Source organism: Trichechus manatus, unplaced genomic scaffold, assembly GCF_000243295.1.
Source record: "Trichechus manatus latirostris isolate Lorelei unplaced genomic scaffold, TriManLat1.0 scaffold00036, whole genome shotgun sequence".
Lineage (NCBI taxonomy): Eukaryota > Metazoa > Chordata > Mammalia > Sirenia > Trichechidae > Trichechus > Trichechus manatus.
Genome location: NW_004443972.1, coordinates 10075676 through 10097950, shown reverse-complemented (window position 1 = coordinate 10097950; position 22275 = coordinate 10075676). Strand labels below are relative to the sequence as shown.

The window sequence follows — 22275 nt, the reverse complement described above, 5'->3', positions numbered from 1 at the left end:
GCCTCTCTACGAATCAGTTTCTTCAAGCGTGAAATGAGGATAATCTCTAACATTTAGAGACATTGTGAGGGTTCAAAAAATGTATGCAAATTACCATGAAAGTGATTGGCAAGAGCAGAGCTGGAAAAGGATAAACTTGAGTTATTGATGTCATTCTCAGTAAGCAATGAGGATATATTGGGTCTGCCATATTTGTTCTCTGCAGCATTGATTAATCATATGTGGCCCATATTTTCTCAGACAGCCATGATATCAAGGAAGCTTTTCAGGTAAAGAAATTCACAATTTGGGATAAAAAAAGTTTACTAAATGATGCTGAGGAGCCCTGGTGGCGCAATTGTTAAGCGCTGTGCTCTAACCAAAAGCGTGGCTGTTTAAACTCACCAATTGCTCTGCCAGTGAAGAGACCTGGCAATCTGCTCCCATAAAGATTAAAAAAAAAAAAACAAAAAACAAACCAAACCCATTGCCAGTGAAGAGACCTGGCAATCTGTTCCCATAAAGATTAAAAGAAAAACAAAAAACCAAAAGCCAAACCAAACCTATTGCCGTCGAGGAGATCCCAACTCATAGCAACCCTATAGGATAGAGTAGAATTGCCCCACAGAGTTTCCAAGGAGCACCTGGTGGATTCGAACTGCCGACCTTTTGGTTAGCAGCCGTAGCTCTTAACCGCTACACCACCCATAAAGATTATAGCCTAGGAAATCCTATGGAGCAGTTCTACTCTGTCCTATAAGGTCACTATGAGTCAGAATCGACTCATTGGCACACATCAACATCAAAATGATGCTGACCATCTTCTTTGGGCCCTGACAGGTCAGAAGCTGTAAGAACTTTGCTTTTTAAACTAATCCTGTGACATTCCTGAATGTTGGGCACATTACATATTACACAACTCATCAGAATCCAAGATTAAGAACACACCTTTTCTATGAAACAGTTTCAGGAGAAGTAACTGAACATTTTATTCAAAGATGATTCAATATTTAAAGAAAACTAGGAAAACTATGCATTTGTGTTCTTTACTTACTGTGGCGTTTGGAAAGACTGGTTCAGCAAAGGGTGCAATGTTCGTGAAGCTTCCTCCAGGGAACATGGCTCTCAAGTAACCTACAGTATTAAATTCAGGTTCCACATTGCTGAAGCATCTCCTCAGTAAGGAGACAAAAAAAAGTACCCTCAGGGAGTGACTTGAATGGACTGAATCACTGCCCTTCAGGATAAACAAACTCAACCAAGGAATGTGAATAATCAACTGCTGGAATGTGGAAAGATGGCAAGCACACTGTAAAAAACAAACCCAATCATGTTTCGATAGTTTAATACAGTTTTTTTGATAAAACTGAACTCGCAGTTTTGAATATATGAGTTTATATTTTTGTAACCTAAATGACCTTGTACATTTAAATAATTATAGATTGCATGCCAGAAAAAAAAGCGGTTAGTTTGATGCTAGTTTGAACTGTTACAATGTAATTCAAAGCATAAATTCTGAAGCAGAGTTCGCAGGCGTGCTGTGCAGTCAAGCTGAACCCCCCTCCTAGTATAGACCGGGAGAAATTGTCAAAGTACAAGCAAAATGTGAGCCAGCCTGACCAAGTCCTAATTTTTCCTCCAATAGAAATAATGCATATTACCCCACCCTGGCCAGACAAACCGTCTCTCTAAGGCCTTTAGAATAACCTATGTACTTAGACAATTGAATACTTTGTATAGTATTTAAAGCCATATATGAATAAAATAGCAAAAGAAGAATTTTTTTTCAGATAAAATTCACGGTAAAATATCCTTATTTTTCCTTTGGCATATATTTACAAATGTTACATATTGCTGAGAAGGGTTAATATTTAAACTAAAGTGAGCATCATCAAAGTAATTTTATTTCCTTTACTTACATCATTTTGATAAATAGAATGAAGCATTTTACCACGGCAGGAGCTATATCATGAAAACTCTACAAAAAGGAACTACTCTCCAGTTGTTAAGCAGAATTATTCAGTTCAATGATCACACTGTATGTTGCTTTCCAACACCACCGTATCAGTCGACTGAAAATGATCTCGGCTGAAGTTGACTTGGATTCTCTTTGATTTAAGCTCTTACAACTTTCTAAAATGGAAATAAGAGAGGTTTATTTTTACTCATTCAATAAAATGCATAGCTTTTCACTGCTGACGAAAGTCACGTACAGATAGAACAAATGTTACATGAAATCACTTTGAGAAGAAGTCCTCCGGGGTGAAATATATGAAACTGACATGATTTTGCTTGGAATGATCAGAGTATTAAAAAAAAAAAAAAAAAGAACAGCAAAAGGAGAAGAAAAAGCAGTTCTTTATTTTTATCCAAATATATTAGATTTCATAAGTTAGTTTCAACAAAAAATTAAGGTGACCAAATAATTTATTATCCAAACCAAGACATTTTGAGAGTGAAAGAGAGTGCTATTAATAATAACACTGGTACACTGGGTGTAAACTGGGATTCACCCCTCCGCAAAAATCTGTGATCAACCTAGCAATAAGGTTAAAATGCAATTACAAGCAGACATCACATCTTTCTCATATGTATCTGGAAAAGACAGGAATAGAGCTGACTCAGATAAATTAATCTTGGTAATACTGGTTCTTTCTCATCACTTGAGTCTGTGTTAAAATATCACCCTCCTCTCCAAACCAGTTATCAAATCTAAAATAATCAATTCTTACCTCACCCAGTCATTTTCCATCCTGTTGCCCTGTTTTCATTCTCTTAATTGATATTTTGCCTATTGGAAATTATCCTATTTGTTTATTACCTTACTCCTCAATGCCTCCTTCCTACTCCACTACTGGACTGCAGTTTTCATGGTGAGCAGCGGCCTTCTCTGTTTTAATCATACCCAAATTCCGAGAAGGTAAAACATAAAAACCAAAACCCAAAACACATTGCTGTCGAGGCGATACTGACTCATAGCGACCCTCTAGGACAGAATAGAACTTTCCCATAGGGTTTCCAAGGAGCTGCTGCTGGATTTGAACTACTGACCTTTTGGTCAGCAGCCAAGCTCTTAACCACTGAGCCACTAGGGCCCCAAGACATTAAAAGCATGCAAAAATTTTGCTGAATGAATGAATACATTTAGAGAGTTTGTTTTTGGTTCCATATTTTCCTTGGTGCCAAAGAAAAATTAAAATGACTCTCCAAATTAAATTATGGCTCCATTTAGTTTTAAGTGGTTGGACTAAAGATTCTTGCGGTTTCTTGCACTGCTAATATATTATGCCCAGTGGGCCCCCTTCCCACCCTGCCAGTATTTCATTACCTACATTCAGAAAATAAGAAAGTTTGGGAGGGAAAAGAAGTAGGGCAACTTGCTCTATTCACAGTGGATGGATGCTCAAGGTTGACCATTTTGCCGGTAACAATGCCCTGGTATATGTTTGCACCTACAGAATTTGTTTGATACAGAGGTAGCCAGAAGGTATTATTGTAGTCAATAATAGAATTGTTGATATAATAATCTGCCAATAAGAAAATCATCACAGGATTGCTATAAAATGGGAAATGATGGGAGCCCTAATCAGCCACTAAGGATTTACATGTCAATGAGGAGAAGTGAACCAATTCTGGGCAGACTTAGTATTGCTATGCCCAAGGAAGTTTTATAGAAAAACCCATGATATTTAGGGAGCTCTTCTAAATTTTCATAAAAATCTCTGCATTCTAAATTTTTATTTTGTAGGTGTTCTGCTGGATCAGTAGTTGTGATTCCTGCTAATGAGTCATAAATATCAGACCATGGGGTTAAAAAAAACAGTACCACTAAAATTATTTGGGTAAAATTGGTATTCACCAGATAAATAAACAACAACAAAAAAAACTATCTACTTGTAAGGTATCTTCAATGCATCTATATTAAATTCTCTCATCTCTGTACAATACATTCTTCCTGAACTTTGAGTGGCAGACATGGAATAGGTTCCCCAGGCAAGGAAACAAATCAATCCTGCTACAACAAATACCATCAACAAGGAAACAGCATAGAAAAGAGACTCAATTAGACATACATATTTTAAGCATAAATATTTATCATCTGTTTTCATTGCGTTCTCACCACTCCTTAAGGATAAATTATTGATTTTTAAAATGACAAAAATTCCAGAAAAACAGTTAAAATATTTCCAAATAACTCAGTTTAAAATAGGGACTCTTAATTATATAATTAAACGCAGATTCTGTTATATTCAATATAACTTGGCTACTGACTATTATCATGACTCGGCATTTGTCCAGAACTTACATTTGTATTATATTGTATACAGAACAGACTTCTAGGTTTTAATTAGCCAAGGAAATTACCAATTCTCAAATTAATCAATGTTTATTTCCCCCTAGTACTAGCAACTTTTAAAAATTATAAGAAATTTTCAATGATATACCATGTACTGGCACCCTTTAAAATTTACAAGTTAAATATATTATGGTTATATTTTTTGCAGGGTCATAAATAGTACAAACTTGTGAGACTCTCTCATATAAAATACAATTGAAAATCTCCCAAGACCTTAAACAGCAGAAAACATTAAATTAGATTCTAAAATGACAAATAATTTAAGGCTAAAATATTTGGTATTAATATTTAATTAATGCCAGAAGCCTTGTAGTCTAATAAACATGCACAAGAACTACAACTTTGAACAAAACATCACAATTTTATCAGATACATAGGTGTGTGTGCATATATATATATACACACACATACGTGTGTGTGTGTGTGTGTGTTGTGTGTATATGTATATATATATATATATATATATAAAGTTTTATCGCCCTGAAAACTATTCACTCATGTTTGGCTTAATAAATGTGTTAGAAATCTCGGGGAGAATACCACTCCTTTAAATATATATATATTTTTTTCCAGAATATACAATATAAATATGCCATATATAAATCATGCCATAAAACTAAAGGCAAAATTTGCACATTATTGCATGCTTGATGTGATAATACATGCCCTTACAATGTCCTCCCTTCATAATTTTGCTCTTTGCACAGCAGCAATACTTGGGAAGGAAGGTTCTCAAATATGCATATAGAACTGTAAGGAAAAATGTACCTTTCATACTCCTTAGGGAGGATTACCTCATCAGCCAAATATTGGACTATTACTAAATCAAACATTAAATAATGCCTAAGGGGGGGGTGTTTTGTTATGTGAATCGATCAGAGTTCATTTTTCTTAATTTGGCTGGAAGATTCCCTTCCATCCTGGCTGCTCCCCCAGCCATCTTTTGAAGCTTTGGTGGCAAATCAGCCACAGACTGGCTCATGGGATCAGACAACATCCTGGTGGTTTTAGATACCAGTTTTTCTTCTGAATTGCCAGGAACTGAACTTATTCGTTGCAGTTTCATGGGCAAATCTCCCAAGCTGTAGGCTTTTTCTGAAGTTGTAGAACTCATTCTCAAGAGTTTTTTTGGAAAGTCTTCTCTTCCAGTAATTTTCTGCAGCTTAGATGGAAACTTTGTACTAATGTCATCTAGCCCATCTAAGCATTCCACAGAATTATGTCTTTCTTTGCTGTTAGTTATGGCTGGTGCTATTAAAGGGGACGACATGAGAAGCATTTCTTCCTGTTCTTTCACACTGTAGGGTGGGGTGGGGACTTCAAATGTTGCATGGAATTGGGAGTAATCGACTTTAAAGAATCCTTCCTCTAAGGAAATTACAGGAAAAAAACGATGACCCCAAAGAACTTCATCTTCAGTGTATGATGTTCGAGCTTGACAAGTCATCCCTATGAGTAAAAAGAAAGTTCTTGATAAATTATGCATAGTGAAAGCACATGTAAAGCCAGTTTGACTTAAGGGATTCATTTTGCATTCTTATTTAAGCTTTGGACTGTTTAGCTGAGTAGACTGAGCAACAGAATAAGTTAAAAATTTTGCTGTAAGTTAATAGCTATGATACACACATTTTCTCCCAATGAAAAACACAGGACACATTTACTCTTCATGCTTGAAAGGCAATACTCATAACATAATTAATTATTTACATAAAAACAAAAGTAAAAATGGCAGATAATAATTTCATAACATACTTGTCTCTATAAGGAAACAGGTGGAGAAATCATGCAATTATTTTCCATCATCCAAGAAGCAATGTATGAAATAAACCTGACTTGAAATCCAAACTTAACCATTGTGAACACTTAAAGAAGATATTTTCTTTTCTATAAAATGTGGAAAACAAGACTTGCCTCACAGGAGTCTATAAAACATAGAAAACATGACCTGTGAGCATGAAATAAAATGACATAAAATGCAAAATATGTCATAAAATGCCTATGTCTATAGGTGTCATCAAATCAATTTCAACTCATGTTTGCCTCTTAAATAAGTGAAAACTCATCATTGTATATTTAACAGTGAAGGTTGATGGTTGGAGGAAGAAGGACTGAAGAGAATTATCCCAAGTCCCTGCTAAATGAATAAAAGTTGAAAATATTTCTTTGCTGGATGATGAGAAGTTGTTTTGGTGGTTCCATCTTTTGGACCTCTAAGGCCAAAATCAACATTTGCTAATGTTTTAAAAATCCATATGCTAAAATTAATAATCTGAGTCATGTTGTGTCTCAAAGTCCATCCCTGCTCTAAAATCTCTGAAACTGAATGATGGATAGTAGATATATTTCTATTACTATATTATGTTGCTTATACATCATTTACCTCATGCTACCCTGATTTATTCAATTTTGTTGTCTTCATAAATCATAGACTGAGTTACTATAAAACCAGTCAACCTCTGAATATTCATTGTATGAAGAACAGAAGTACATGAATAAATTAAAACCTCATATCAAGTCTTATATTGGTCAAAGATGCAATTTTCTGTAAGTAGCAAACAACAGCTTTCCTTTCCCTTTCTATCAGAATTCCATTAGAGGCTATTGAAATGTACAATAACAAATTGAAAAATACACCCCCTCAATAATCATAATTTAAACAAGTGATAACAGTATTTCTTCATGGGTTTCAATTTTCCTGCAACTGTCATATGATAAGAAATTTCTATTGTTTTAATGACAGGCATAGTTTGGAGAAAGGGATATTCTCTCCCTTTTTTTCCCCTGACTAGTAATCACACATAAAGTACAGAGAATTAGGAAAAAAATGCATAATTAAAAAACTATATTGAAGACAAATTAAATTCTTCATTGAATCCAAAATCTTGCATTAAAAATTATTATCAATTATGTATCAACAGGGAATCAGTTGTTGTCACCTACAGCCTAATTCCAGACAATTTTCAAAGAAACTTATGTAGAAATTAAAATGACCATTATATGTGAGCCACTGTATTAGGTGCTATGTATATATTATTTCTAATCCTCATTATCATCCTAATAAGAAGATATTCTTATGCCCAGTTTAAAGATAAGGAATCTAGCACTCTTCCTTGAGAATAGATTTAGTAAACTGTAGAGAAAGGATGTAAGTATTCTAATTTCTGTTTTGTTTTGCTTTTGCTTTCACTGTCATGATGCCTCTTTTATTGTGGTTAGGAATCCAGTTCCAAACAGTTTATCCATTTAACTCTCTCATGGTGCAAATTTGACAGTGAAAAATATCAGTCCGCATAATCAACATTCTGCCAGGAGTACCCCCACCCCGACCCTGAGCCAAATATTTTTGTATGAAATGACTATACAAAATAATTTGTAAGTTTATACACACACACAGCAGCATTCTGCGTTTTCCAATAATTTTCTAGCCTGTGACTAAATATTTCATAAGAAAAAATATCAGATCGTCATTTAATAAGAATAATGAAAACATTTTTCCTGATATATTTACTTGATTTTACTTTAAGAAATTTAAATACAATAGAAAGAAAAAGTACCTAGAATAAAGGACAAATATTCAGTGTTACTATCATTAACATATGATATAATTAAACAAATAATATTGAAGTATTTCTTCCCCCAAAGCAACCATTTCATAAATTATTTATCTTTCCAGTCCAAGACATTAATTTAAGAAAAAAAATCATAAATATGTATTTACTGTTAAGTGATAGTACTTCCACTACAATCTCATTTTAATTAAAAAAAAAAAAAACACTCCATTACAAAATTGATGGTGTTCAGAATTATCTGTGGTTTAAAATCAGAAACGGTGTGTATTAGGGTTGTATCCTTTTCACCATACTTATTCGGTCTGTATGCTGAGCAAATAATCCGAGAAGCTGGACTATATGAAGAAGAACGCGGCATCAGGATGGGAGGAAGACGCATTAACAACCTGTGATATGCCGATGACACAGCCTGGCTTGCTGAAAGTGAAGAAGACTTGAAGTACTTACTGATGAAGATCAAAGACCATAGCCTTCAGTATGGATTACACCTCAACATAAAGAGAACAAAAATCCTCACAACTGGACCAATAAGTAACATCATGATAAATGGAGCAAATACTAAAGTTGTCAAGAATTTGATTTCACTTGGACCCACAGTCAATGCCCATGGAATCGGCAGTCAAGAAATTGAACAGTGTATTGCATTGGGCAAATTTGCTTCAAAAGACCTCTTTAATGTGTTAAAAAGCAAAGATGTCACTTTGATGACTAAAGTGCACCTAACCTAAACCATAGTATTTTCAATTGCCTGATATGCATGTGAAAGCTGGGCAATGAATAAAGAAGACTGAAGAAGAACTGATGCATTTGAATTATGGTGTTGGTGAAGAATATTGAATATACCATGGACGGCCAGAAAAATGAACAAATCTGTCTTGGAAGTACAGCCACTATGGTCCCTAGAAGTAAGGATGGTGAGACTTTGTCTCACGTATTTTGGACATGTTATAAGGAGGGACCAGTCCCTGGAGAAGGACATTATGCTTGGTAAAGTATAAAGTCAGTGAAAAAGAGGAAGACCCTCAATGAGATGGATTGGTACAGTGACTGCAACAACGGGCTCAAGCATAACGGTTGTGAGGATGGAGCAGGACCAGGCAGCATTTTGTTCTGTTGTATGTGGGGTGACTGTGAGTTGGAACTGACTCCACAGCACTAGCAACAACAACAAAATTATCTGAGGGCACGTATTCATTTTAACTCAGTGCTTTGAAAGGCAACATAGTTTTGTAAGGCTGTTCTTTGATCAATTTAAATGCATGTACATATTAAGAACTGAATTAAATTCCAATAATAAACTTTGTTCAATTATTTCTAAAAACAACACAGTACATACTGAAACAAATTTTGATTATTATCACCGTCTTAGCCTATTTTTTTGGGTGGCTTCTTTTTTATATTCGAAAGGGAATGTGAAATTAAAAATCAAAATTCAGCCCACTCTATTTACCATTATAGCACGCCATATTGTTGATCCCCAAGGCCTTCCTTGAGTTATTTCTTATGGAGTTATCAGAAGCCATGGAAAGAATTAGAGAATCTTCAGTGGAGGTAAAAATGAGTGGGAGACTGGATCTTATAAAATTTTCACTTTGGGAAAACAAGCCACTGACTAATAATGCGCTTAAGGCGCTACGGCATCAACAATGGAAAAGATATTTAAAATGTTTGTTCACATGGAAATACCTGTAAACATTGTTACTGAAACACCAGTAGATGATTTTGCCTGAAAAGGAAGGTGGACATATTATTCTACTACATAAAATTTCTTTCACAGCAAACTGCTATCTGTGGGTAGCTTATAAAATATGAATTTAGCTGCCAACTTCACTCCTAAATAGCTTGCAATAAAGCTCTCTGAGCCTCAGTTGCCTCTTCCGTAAAATAGAGATAGCAACACCCTCCCATACAGAACTATTGCAAGTTTGAAATAACTAAAGTGCCCAAAACGGTGCTTGGTATTTAGAAGAGCTCAATGATGATTCCAATTTTTATTGTTCTATAGGGATCACTTATATTTCCTTTTCTTCCTGAAAATTAGTGATACTGCATTAATATAGGTGGGAAATTTTGACATATAGAAAAATAGATTGAAAAATCACTGGAGACAAGATAGCAATTCTCTTTTTAAAATTATCAGACAATGTAATGTTGCAAATATTTAAAATGATACAAAAAGATAAATTACTCATATTCTCAACTTTTAGAGTTTCTCAGCCTTTTCCACCTAAATATCCCTGATAATGGGAGATTAACTGTGGAAACTTGGGGTGTATCATAAGGGCATGCAGCAAGCCAAATGGCTAAAATCAATTAGCCATTTGCCAGCCCTTTAACCTTTGTTCTTTTACTGTTCCTTTTACATTTGATTATATTCAGGTATACAAGCATCAAATATTTCCAATCCACACAAATTATAATTTTAAAATCTAGTTCCACTTCACAAGCCTATTAAATTGTTATTGATATACAAATAATTTATATGGAACCTTTACAAAATGGATAACAGGAAAATGTCTATGATGGTCAATTTGCAGTTTAGTCAATGTGCTAAAATCTGATGTAACTGAATGACTACTTACTTTTGCAAAGGTCAGTCCAAAATGGTGTTGAAAAAATAAAATGTAGATTTCTATTGAGGAGCTTTTAAAGAAGATATAATTATATTTTCTAAGAACAGGCATGTATTACAGCATTTTCCCTCCCAGAATGCTTTATCTTGTGATATTTCTAACACTAATCCAAATAATCTTAAAATAATCCCTGTTTAGATTCATAATTACCAATGCCATTTGAATTAAAATAAATGCAGGTGAATACTATTATTTAAAAGATACTATACGATTACCTCTCTTAACTGGCAGTGTGTCTGTTTGCATGTTTTAACCAGATTTCAGACTTGAACAAATGTGGTGAAAATCAACACAAGCTCATCTCTGTGGAAACTGGCACAGCAACAGATGCTGCTGCTGGAAATAGCTGGGAATTTTAAATCCTTAGATGAAAAACATTTTGTGAAAAAGATTTATTTTGTGAATAGATTCACAGATGAAAAAGTATATATATTATCGTTTAATCTAATTTATTCCAGTGTCAGTATGTCCATTTAGAATGGTAGAGGTAATTTAATCTAATCTCTTTATCTCTTAAATTTCTCTCTCCTGATTCAGCCTTTACACCAGGTATTGTAGTTGATCTCTTTATTCAAACAACCAGTCTGAAAGCTTTTTAAGTGAAAATGGCAAAGTAAGTTGTTCTTTGACAAGACCTTAATTAAACTTTCAGAATGTCTCTATGCCAGTTATTCTCTACTGTTTCTCCTGGTCAGAGATGGAGCAAATGTAGCCCACACAAAGTGGGCGTGATATGGTTAAACAAAAATAATCACAGGGCAAGGGGACTGTCTGGTTGCTGTAACACAGAAAGTATCACACAATGAATAACTTCTGCAAAGTAGGAGGTTTTTCCTAGACCTTACCCAATAAAGAAGTTGCTTTGAGAAAGAGAGAGAGAAGTGGAAGAGAGAACTGGAGAGGAGGAGAGAGAAAGAGAGAGAGGCCATTTTCTTGTAAAGGTAGCTGAGTTTTACCATGTCTGTACTGAACAAAAGGAAATCTCCTTCAAATAAACTAAGTAATAATGATTAATAATTAATGTCGGTATTGAGCTTACTATGTGTCAAGTATCTTTCAAAGTAGTTTTTACATATTTTTAGTCCTTACAATGATATGTTGAAGAAATTACTATTTTCCTTCTCCTCATTTTCTAGAGATGGAAAGTGAGTCATAGAGAGGCTACAAGATGGTAAGGTCACAGAGATAGGAAGTGGAGAAGGGGAATGAACCCAAGGAATTGGGTTTAGGAATTTGTGCTCTTAAGCCCTATGTTATGTTGCCTCTCTGGCAAGCGGTGTTGTGTAGCAGAAAGAAGGAACAAGAGAGAGTCTAACATTGGGAATATAGTTAATGAATATTCAACTTTAAGTGTCAACTTTGGGGTACAAGAGCATCAGGTCATTTCAGCCCTGGAGACCATTTACATAGAGGATAAAGCATGGGCTTTAATGTCAGGCCCACTTAACATTAAACACTAAACCTCAGCTCCATCAGTAATCAATGTGTGACATTGAAAAGAAACTACTAAATGCCTTTAAGCCTCAGTTTCATCATGGATAAACTGGGGCCCACCTCACGGACTTCACATGGATATTGTGATACGAAATGAAATGAAATGAAGTAATGTATATACGATGCCTGCAAAATAAATATTTGTCATTTTCTTCCAGAATTTCAGAAGAGTATCTAAATAAGAGCTATTTGAATACTCTACAAGTTTCATTTACACACACCAAAATAAAAAGAAATCTGAAAAATCGAGTCAAATAAATATCTTACTTAAAACTATCCTCTGTCTATTTTTTTCTTCAAATTGACAGTTGTTTTTTATAACTGACTTGACTAATCACTTAGCATGCATAGCATGTGCTATATCACAAAGTAAATTTCCTAGTCTGCCTTACATAGTGCTCTGAGGATTATTGAACAAAGTCTGTAGATGTTTCTTCCCTAAAATACTTGCAAAATTTCACCCATTCCCCGAGATATAATAACTCTGCATGCTCTCTAGTATGTTGCACTGAGCTGAACCCAAATTTAAGCTATAAGCTTTCTGAGGAAGCTTATGATTTTTTAACTTGTTTATAAAACACAAAGACACAGTGTACAGCACCGTTCAATAATGCTAAGGTTACTGCCATGAGGCTCTTCTGGGATACAGGTTGCAAAGCCATTAAGAATACATAAATAGCTTCCAGAAACTGCAGTTTTCAAATAGATGAAATCCCTTTAAAGCTCAACATATTCTACTCAAGACTTTTAGAGAGCAGCGGAAGTTTTTGGCATGCATTCAACACAGTATTATACAGTATTATTTACAAGCACTTGGTCTTACATTGTGTTCTCAGTTTTCCATTATTGTTGAAGATAGGTCAAAAATTTAAAAAAAAAAATGAAAGTAAAGAAAAGCCCAATTGTATTTGTTTGAAAATAAAACTCAATAAGAAATTTAAAAACAAACAATTCAAATGTAATACGTTAAGTTTCCAAGGTCCCAGAAGAACAAAAGAAAGAAAAATAGATGTTTAATAATGATCAGGAGAACCAAATGTTGGATGCCAAAAAAGAAATACAAGTGCAGATTCTAAGAGTCGACGGCAGGTAGAAAACATGACAGGGAATTCATAATCATATTGCTGAAGAACGAAATTAGGAGAGACAGAGTATTATTCAGCAAAAGAACATGGGCACTGAATATAAACTTAAGATTCTTTCTGTTTCAATTATTCACTATTACTAAGACCTTGGGCATATACATATTTCTTTATTGTCTGAACCTTGATTGCTATAAAATATGGATAGAAATAATGAAAAATAACTCCCAATTATATGGTTATTATGAGGATAAATGATATAAACTATTTAATGGACCTATCATACTACCTGGTAAATAATAAAGGTTTAACAATTAGTACCTATTATTAATCACCATTATTATTAGGGATCTAGTTAGTTAAAAGTTCAGCTTTTTTATATTTCAAATAATTCTTTAGCAATCACCTAACTTCTCAGAATTAACTCAAAGCATATGAAACAATTTTCACCTTGTTTGCTTCGGAAAGTTGATATGGACCATGTTGCTTGCAATTATATGGAGTATGCGAAAAAGCATATAATTATACACATTATAAACTGAGTTAAGTCTAGCACTGTCAACCTGATCTGCCTTGCATAAATGTGACTTATTAGTAGCAACTACTTGCCCCCAAAATACAATTCACTTCTCTGCCATGTAGACAAGGCACTACCTTCAGCTCTCCACTCCTCTTTCATATAGAAGCATTACAAAATTGTGCCAAGTATACTTTCAAATTATTATCACTCCCTTAACATAACAGTGACAACGTTCTACTTTTAGTACATCTTCTTCCGCCTTCCCTTCATGGTACCTGTTAAAACATGCTTCCTTGTGTTGTCCATTATAGTATGAAAACAATAAATACCTATATCCATTCATGAAATGAAGATACTGAGGAAAAAAAACAAACCAAACCCATTGCCATCGAGTTGATTCTGCCTCATAGCGACCCTATAGGACTTTGTAGAGGTACGCAAGAATAAAGGACAACTACAGTAAATGCTATAACATAGACAATTCTGTAACAACAGTAATAACAACCAAAAAATCTGTGAGTAGTTACATAGGTAGATATGTATGCTATATAGATCTGGGAGGGCATATGGCAGTACATACACGTGCATATATAGGTATAGTTGTGGGCATTTGTATATACATATTTGTATGTGCTGCATATATATTCAAATATATAGTAAAGCACATAGGGGACACATTTACAGAAACTTTGTAAACATATCCAAACACCTCGTGGGGCTGAATTACTGGGCTTGAAGTCTAAAGACCATAGTCTTGGGGGACAACTAGCTCAATTGGCATAACAGTTCATAAAGATAATAGTTCTATATCCTAGTTTGGAGAGTAACATCTGGGGTCTTAAAAGCTTGCAAGCAGCTATCTAAGATACAACTATTGGTCTCTTCCAGTCTAGAGCAAAGGAGGGTGAAGAAAACCAAAGACTCAAGGAAGCAATTAGTCCACAAGACTAACGGCCCACATGAACCAACAGCCTGAGACCAGAAAAACTAGATGGTGCCTGACTACCACTACCAATTGCTCTGATTAGGGATGCAATAGAATGTCCTGGTTAGAATGGGCGAAAAATGTAGGAAAAAACTCAAATTCATAAAAAAGACTAGACTTGACTGGACTGATAGAGACTGGAGGAACCCCCGAGACTATCGCCCTAAGACAGATACCCTTTTAACCTGGAACTGAAGCCACTCCCAGAGGGTATCTTTAAGCCAAATAATAGATTGGCAATTGGCCTATAAAATAAAAAATAACACCATGAGGAATGTCCTCCTTAGAACAACCAACTACAGGAGACAAAACAGGCAACATTTGCCCAAAAGCAAAGATGAAAAGGCAAGCAGGGGTAGGGAAACCAGATGGATTGGAAGCAGGGAAGGCAGGGTAGAAATGAGGAGAGTACTGACACACTGCGGGGATAGCAACCAACGTCATGGAACAATTTGTGTATGAATTGTTGAGTGGGAAACTAAAGTGCTGTGTAAACTTTCACCTAAAACACAATAAAATGTTCAAAAGAAGAATAAAAAAAATCAAATATTTAATCTCTGTTTTTAAAGATATTCCTAAAACTTTGCTTTTCAATGCCATTCATAACCGCTTTGTGTGGTAATGGTGATAGAGGTCATAAGTATGTACATGGGTGCTTTGGGTGGCTATAAAAAATTTTAAAAAACCAAAACCAGAAAATAACAAATGCTGGTAAGTATGAGGAGAAATTGAAACCTTGATACCTTGCTAGTGGAAATGTAAAATGGTGCTGCCTCTATGGAAAACAGTTTGGTGGTTCCCCAATAAGTGAAATATAGAATTCCTATAGGACCTAGTAATGCTACTCCTAGGTACATACCAAAAAGAATGGAAAACAGGTGTTTAAACAAAAATTTGTACATAAATGTTCATGGCAGAACTATTCACAATAGTCAAAAGGAGAAAATAACCCAAAGGTCTAGCAACAGATGACTAGATAATGTGTTATATTCATAGAATGGAATATTATTCAGCCACAAATGGATTAAAGTACTAATATATGCTACAACATGCATGAATCTTGAAAACATTATGCTAAGTAGAAGAAGTCAGACACAAAAAGTCACATATTGCATGATTCTATTTATGTAAAATATTGAGAATAGACAAATCCATAGAGAAAAGTTGATCAGTGGTTGCTAGGGGTTGCGGGGGTGAGGAATGTGGTGTGGCTGTTAATAGACATGGGATTTCCTTTCAGGGTGATGAAAACATTCTGGAACTATATAGTGGTGATCGTTGCACAACATTGTGAGTGTATTAAATGCCACTGAATTGTACACTTTAAAATGATTAAAATGGTGAATTTTATGTGTATTGTGTCACAATAAAATAAAAGGAATATGAAAGATATTAATGTACTGAACTGGAAAGATCTCCAAAATATATTAACTAAAAGAAAGTAAAATGAAGAACTATGCATAGTATGTACAAGACAATCAAAACACTAGTTGCCTCTGAGAAAAGAAAATGGTCATGAGAGTAAAAGGGGGCTAGGGAGACTTTTCATCGTATACCTGTTTGCACCTTCTAACTTTTGAACTACGTGATACTTATACAAAATAAATAAAATTTAAATAACAAATAATAATTTAAAAAAACTCCAAACTTGTTAGCATGGCTTCCTAGTTCCTTCAAAACGTAGTTCTACTTTATTATTAGTTTTATCTTTTAAAAAAACTCATAACAACAATAATCACAACAGTAAAAAAAAAAAAAAAAAGTGCCAGATACTAAGTGTTTAAATATATATCATCAAATAATTCTTCCTACAGAGGCCCTTTGAAGTATGCACTTCATTATTTTTCCTATATGACAGAGAAAGATACTGAGGTAAAGAGAGGTGAGGTAGCTTGTCCAAAGTCATAGGACTTTGGTTGTAGTCAAGATACAGACTCAAGCCCTCCAACTCCAGAGACAGCCCTTTTAACCTCCCTGCTTTCTGCTATGGTTTTCTTGAACGAATGAATGAATTTCTCATTACAAACTACTGTTTTCCATTCATATCACTTGGCCCATGCTTCTTCAACTGCTTCAATGTCCTCTTCCATCTCTTCCCCTGTTGGCATAATTCCTCATATTCAAAGCTCAGGTCAAATACCATTAATTCAATGAAGTCTTTCCTGATTTTTTAAATTTTAATATATTGGCTTTTAAATATATCCATTGTCTATATACACACACACACACTCGTGGCCCAATAGGGACCGTAAATATCTCAATGGCATGAATAATTAATGTTACTCATTAACAACAGTTACCATTTATGAATTTATTAAACTCCTTTGTGCAAGGCACTCCTTTGGTCCTGAATAGAGGTATCACAAGGTGGAATGGCAAAGGAGCCCTGGTGGCTTAGTGGTTAAGAGTTTGGCTGCTAACCAAAAGGTCGGTGGTTCAAATTTACCAGCTGTTCCTTGGAAACCCTATGGGGCAGTTCTACTCTGTCCTATAGGGTCACTGTGAGTCAGAATCAACCTGATGGCAGTGGGTTTGGTTTTTTTGGTATAGCAATGGAAAGGAGTCCCGGTTGCCCAATGGTTAAGTACTCAGCTGTTAGCTGAGGATCAGCGGTTCAAACCCACCAGCCACTTTGTGGGAAAATAGACCTGGTAATCTGCTTCCTTAAAGATTACAGCCTAGAAAACTCTGTCACCTGGGATCGCTATGAGTTGGAATAGACTCCATAGCAATAGGTTTGGTTCGGGTTTATGGCAATGGAGAAAAGGACTAACCCTCACAATCTATATTTTAAAAACTAGTCTTGAAAGATGTGTAGGAATTTGCCACATATGCAATACCAACAATATGAGAAAAATCACATCTTGGGGTGGAGGAGGAGAATGTGCAAAGGCACAACTGGTTGCACCTGAATTTAGGATACAGCTCCTCTTTGTTCATTCACTACAGTTACACACACATTTCAGATTAGAATAAGATCTTTAAGAGAGCTCTTATCCACCCTGGCATCTCTAGTATCCAGAACTGTGCCAGGCATTGGATGCTCAATATTTCCGTGAAGAGACACACTAGGAGGAACGGAGGAAGAGAAATAATTTTTTAAAAATTTAGTACAGGAGAAGAAATCAACTTTTGAAGTGACACAGATCCTCCACACTGGCCAGTAATCTGCCACTGCTAGAGAGGATCACTAACAAAAATGTAACGAATATAATTACTGATGAAATAGATACCTACAATATGCCAATCTCCATCATGTTCTATGCTTTTAAGATTATCTGTGAATTAAATCAACTCATGAACACAAAAATTGACCTTTAAATTTCTATATTCTATATCCTTATTTTGATTAGTGAAGTGGAAAAATATAAAAATAAATTATATATAATCACTATATAAAACATTAATAACTTTTGCATTAAGAAGAAAGAAACCAGTTGCTAATAAATCACATTCAATGTCAACCAGTTAATTTTTTCTCTTACACTTTTGTGACATTATATACAGATAGATCTATCGAGATACAGTTACTGGAGAGGCTATATTCATCTGCACTTATCCATTAAGCCATAAGCTAATAAGCTGGATATTTTGATATACTTGAATACTTGACCTCTAGCTAAATCTGAAGTTTTGATGAAATCTCTATCCTTTCTGCAACTATTACTGATCACCTTATAAAACACGGTATATCTACTTTTACCTGACAATTTAAACCTTCTCTATCAGCCTAATTCACGAGGCTTACTTTTTATATAGGCTGCCCCATCTTTTTCAATCACAGACTATAGCTATTTTTTAATATCTCCTTTGGCAGAAATTCAAATACATTTTTTTTTCTTGCAGGCTTAGACCAGAGGCTGAATAAATATTTGCAATTCAGTAGTTGTTCTGGTTCTACGCATTGCAGTAAAAGGTCAGAGATTTTTGCTTCTAATTTTGCTGTTATGTTATTTATAGATCCTAAATGGTGGAGTGGTTAAGAGCTCAGGCTGCTAAACAAAAGGTCAACAGTTCGAATCTACCAGCCACTCGTTGAAAACCCTATGGGGCAGTTCTATTCTGTCCCATAGGATCACTATGAATCAGAATCACCTCGACAGCAATGGGTTAGGTTTTTGGTTTTGGTAAATGAATAATCAATTACCTATAATTTTTGAGAACTATTTCTAAGTACCTTTTATTTTGGGTATGAAAATGCCACATCATAGTTATAATCACAAACATATGATATTTTAGCACATGTATTTTTAACAGTGAAATGAATAATTGGTTTGAACATGTATATACAAGTCCTATAAAGGAATTTAATTTTTTGCCATGACATAAACAGGCATTTCAATGTCAAACAATTAAAGGACATCATGCTTGGTAAAGTAGAGGGTGGACAAAAAAGAGAAGACCCTCAGCGAGATGGACTGCAAAGTGGCTGCAACAACAGGCTCAAGCATAGCAATGATTGAGATGATGGCACAGGACCGGGCAGTGTTTCGTTCTGTTGTACATAGGGTCGCTAGGTGTTGGAATTGACACCATGGCACCTGACAACAACAACAACAAACTATGTGGTTTCTGATCTCCTTAGATATTATTATAATTTAATTCAATTTCTTTAAAACATAGAAAATCTCTTAAAGAAAATGTCAAAGATATAAAATAGCTGAGACAAATAACATATGAGATGTAAACAAGGACTTCCTTAAAATTGACATTTTCTGAAGGGAAATGATAACCAAATTCTGTAAGTTTACGCTAAAATATAGCTCAACTCATAAGATAGCCAAGATTTTCTCCTAGGGTTTAAAGTAAAAAATGATCTGTCTACAAGCATTCTATTAATGCAGAGATCCAGGATCTAGAGGTAAAACGCACAAGTGGCCTAGTGAACTTTTGGGGAAATTTCATCATATATATCTTTCCATAATATTTTGACATTTATGACTAAAATTATTCATATCATATAAGTAATGTAAAGGTATACAATATGTAAAAACAGTCTAATATTCAAAGGCTTGTTACATTGCAAAACAACCTTGCCAAGGTCTAAGTGAGTTGGAATCAACTTGACAGCAGAACACTGCAATAAGAAAAGGAGAGGAAAAAAGGAAGGGAAGGTGAATTAATGCACCTGGACCACTGGAAACCAAGCTCTCTGGCCAGGTGTCCACTTAGGAATTATTAGATAAAAATAATCATTGGTTAAAAAAAAAGTCCAAACAGAAAAAATGGCGCTCTGGGCAGAAGCACCACACCATCCCTCCACAGCAAAGATCTGAAAAACTAAGCCAAACATAGAAAGCAGCAATCCTGAAACGCTAAAACATCAAATGAAGATATAAAGAACTCAGTCAAGCACCAATGGAGTGAGAAAACTGACAGAGAATGGAGAGCGAGGAGAGATTCATGCAGTGCAGATCCACCGTCTTGGACTCCTATCAGAGACAAGCATATAGGGGGTATGAGAAAGCAGCTTCACGGAGCTTCCAGCGGGAGACAGAACAACTGGTAATTTGCAATATACGCTTCCCCACCCCCCACCCTTCTTCACCCCTACTTGGCCTCCACTGCTTCCTGCAGTCTCTTGTCCAGGAAGTACCAGCTGCTTGGATTCCACCTGCCTGCACTGGCTGGCTCTCTGAGTGCCATCTATTGTTGCTTTTTATCCGCTTCTTTTGATTTCTTCCTGAACTCTCACCACCTCCCTCTCCTTTTGCTCAAATACCTGGCTCCGTGCACCATCTTTGCTTCTTCCTGAGGGGCTGTGGAGCTCCATTTGAGCATGGAACTGCTTCCTGGTCTGGGCTGCCACTCTGGTGGGATCCCGGGGCCTTTGTTTGTTTGTTTGTTTTGAGTTGTTTGATTGTTTTCTTCTCCTTTTCTTGAGTTGGGAGCCCGCTCTGGCCAGGCAGTGCTGCACAGCTTGGAAACTACCCCCTTGGCTTGCACAGAAGCGCAGAGGGATCCCTGAGGACATTTCTTTTCTCGTGGGTTTTTTTTTTCTTTCTGTCTTTTGGAGGGCTTTTCTTGTTCTTTTTGTTTTTTAATTTGGTTTGTTTTCTTTTCCCTCTTTTTCCCTTTTTGTCTTTCTTCATTACTCAGTTTCTCGTCTCTCTGTACCCTCCTTCTCTTTCTGTTCCCTGAATACCTGGCGCTGAATACTTCTATGCTTTCTAGGCAGGCTGTACTGCAACACCTGAGAACAAGTTCCCCAGACCTCATAACTGCACCGGTGGGATCCCTGGGAGCTTTGTTGTTCTTTTTCCTTTCTGCTATTTATTCATTGTTTTCTTTTTTCTCTTCTTCTTCCCCTTTTTGTTTTTCTCCATTTCATAGTCTCTCATCTCTCCACTCCAACAGCAAGCTCCCTTAGCATTCTCTTTTGTTTGTTTCTATGTTTTTTGCTCCTGTTCCTCTCTCTTCTCTCCCATATCCATATTAGTTAACACATAACAATCTCCCCCCTATATCCTGCCTACCTGCACCATGCGCTTAACATCACACCACCAAGCAGCACAGGCACAGCCAACTGGAACCTGCCTTGCACTGATTACCAACCCACCCTGGTGACTGTAGTAAGTGCCACAAACAACCCGTCCCAGTAACTCCTCTTCAGCCAGACCTCCCCTGCTATACCATATCTGAGCAACTGTCCCTGCCAGTTGGAGAAGGAGGTGAAAAGTATCATGCCCACAGATGAGCAAACAACAAAGAAAACACATCCCGCCTCCTCAGACATAAACAAATAAAAAAAAAAGGAAGAAACAAACAAATCTACAATCAATAAATGAGAAAAATAACTACTGAATGCCCCAAAGACAACAGACAATATCAAAACATTTACAAAAACAGGACAGGGTGGTTCCAATAGGCGTCCAAAATAAAACACCAGATGACTTTCCAGTGGAAGAAAAGGCACTAGAACTACCTGATACGGAATTCAAATCTCTAATACTCAGAATTATCCAAGAGTTAAAGCAAAAAGCAGACAAAAATAAGGAAAAAATAGGCAAATTCATGGAAATTACAGACAAAAAATTGGAAGAATTCAGGAAAATAATGCAGGAACAAAACACCAAAATGAATTCACAACTATAAGTTATACAAAAACAACAATTAGAAATCCTAAACATAAACAACAAGATTTCAGAAATGGACGGTGTCAAAGAAGGGCTGAGAAGAAGATTTGAAACGGTGGATGACAGAATCAGTGGAATTGAAGGCAAACACTTGGATACAACACTTTTTGAGGAAAACTCAGAAAAAAGAACAAAGAAAAACGAAAAGACCCTGAGAATTTTGTGGGATACAATCCAAAGCAAAAATTTGTGAGAGACTGGAGTTCCAGAACAGGGGGAGAAAACAGAAAACACAGAGAGGATCATTGAAGAACGGCTGAGAGAAAACTTCCCCAATATCATGAAAGATGAAAGCTGGCCATCCAAGAAGCTCCATGAACCCCATATAGGATAGACCCCAAAAGAAAATCACAAAGGCATATCATAATCACACTCGCCAAAACCAAAGACAAACAAAGAATCCTGAGAGCAGCTCATGAAAAACAGGAAGTCACATACAGAGGAGAAAAAATAAGAATAAGCTCAGATCATTTGGCAGAAACCATGCAGGTAGAAATGCAATGGGATGACATATATAAAA

The 22275-nt window shown here is 35.7% G+C and overlaps 1 protein-coding gene across 2 annotated transcripts in view; it reads right to left on the bottom strand.

Annotated features, from left to right (window-relative positions):
• Positions 1-3074: 3074 nt before the first annotated feature.
• The window catches only part of KCNJ3 (potassium inwardly rectifying channel subfamily J member 3), a 168260-nt gene continuing 149059 nt past the window's right edge, over positions 3075-22275 (bottom strand). The window contains exon 2 of one of the 2 annotated variants that reach the window (XM_004375394.1): positions 3075-5785. In XM_004375394.1, coding sequence (XP_004375451.1) covers positions 5780-5785 — 6 coding nt within the window. In that variant the 3' untranslated portion in view covers positions 3075-5779. The remainder of the gene's footprint in view (positions 5786-22275) is intronic. The other variant, XM_004375393.2, reaches the window with a different exon arrangement.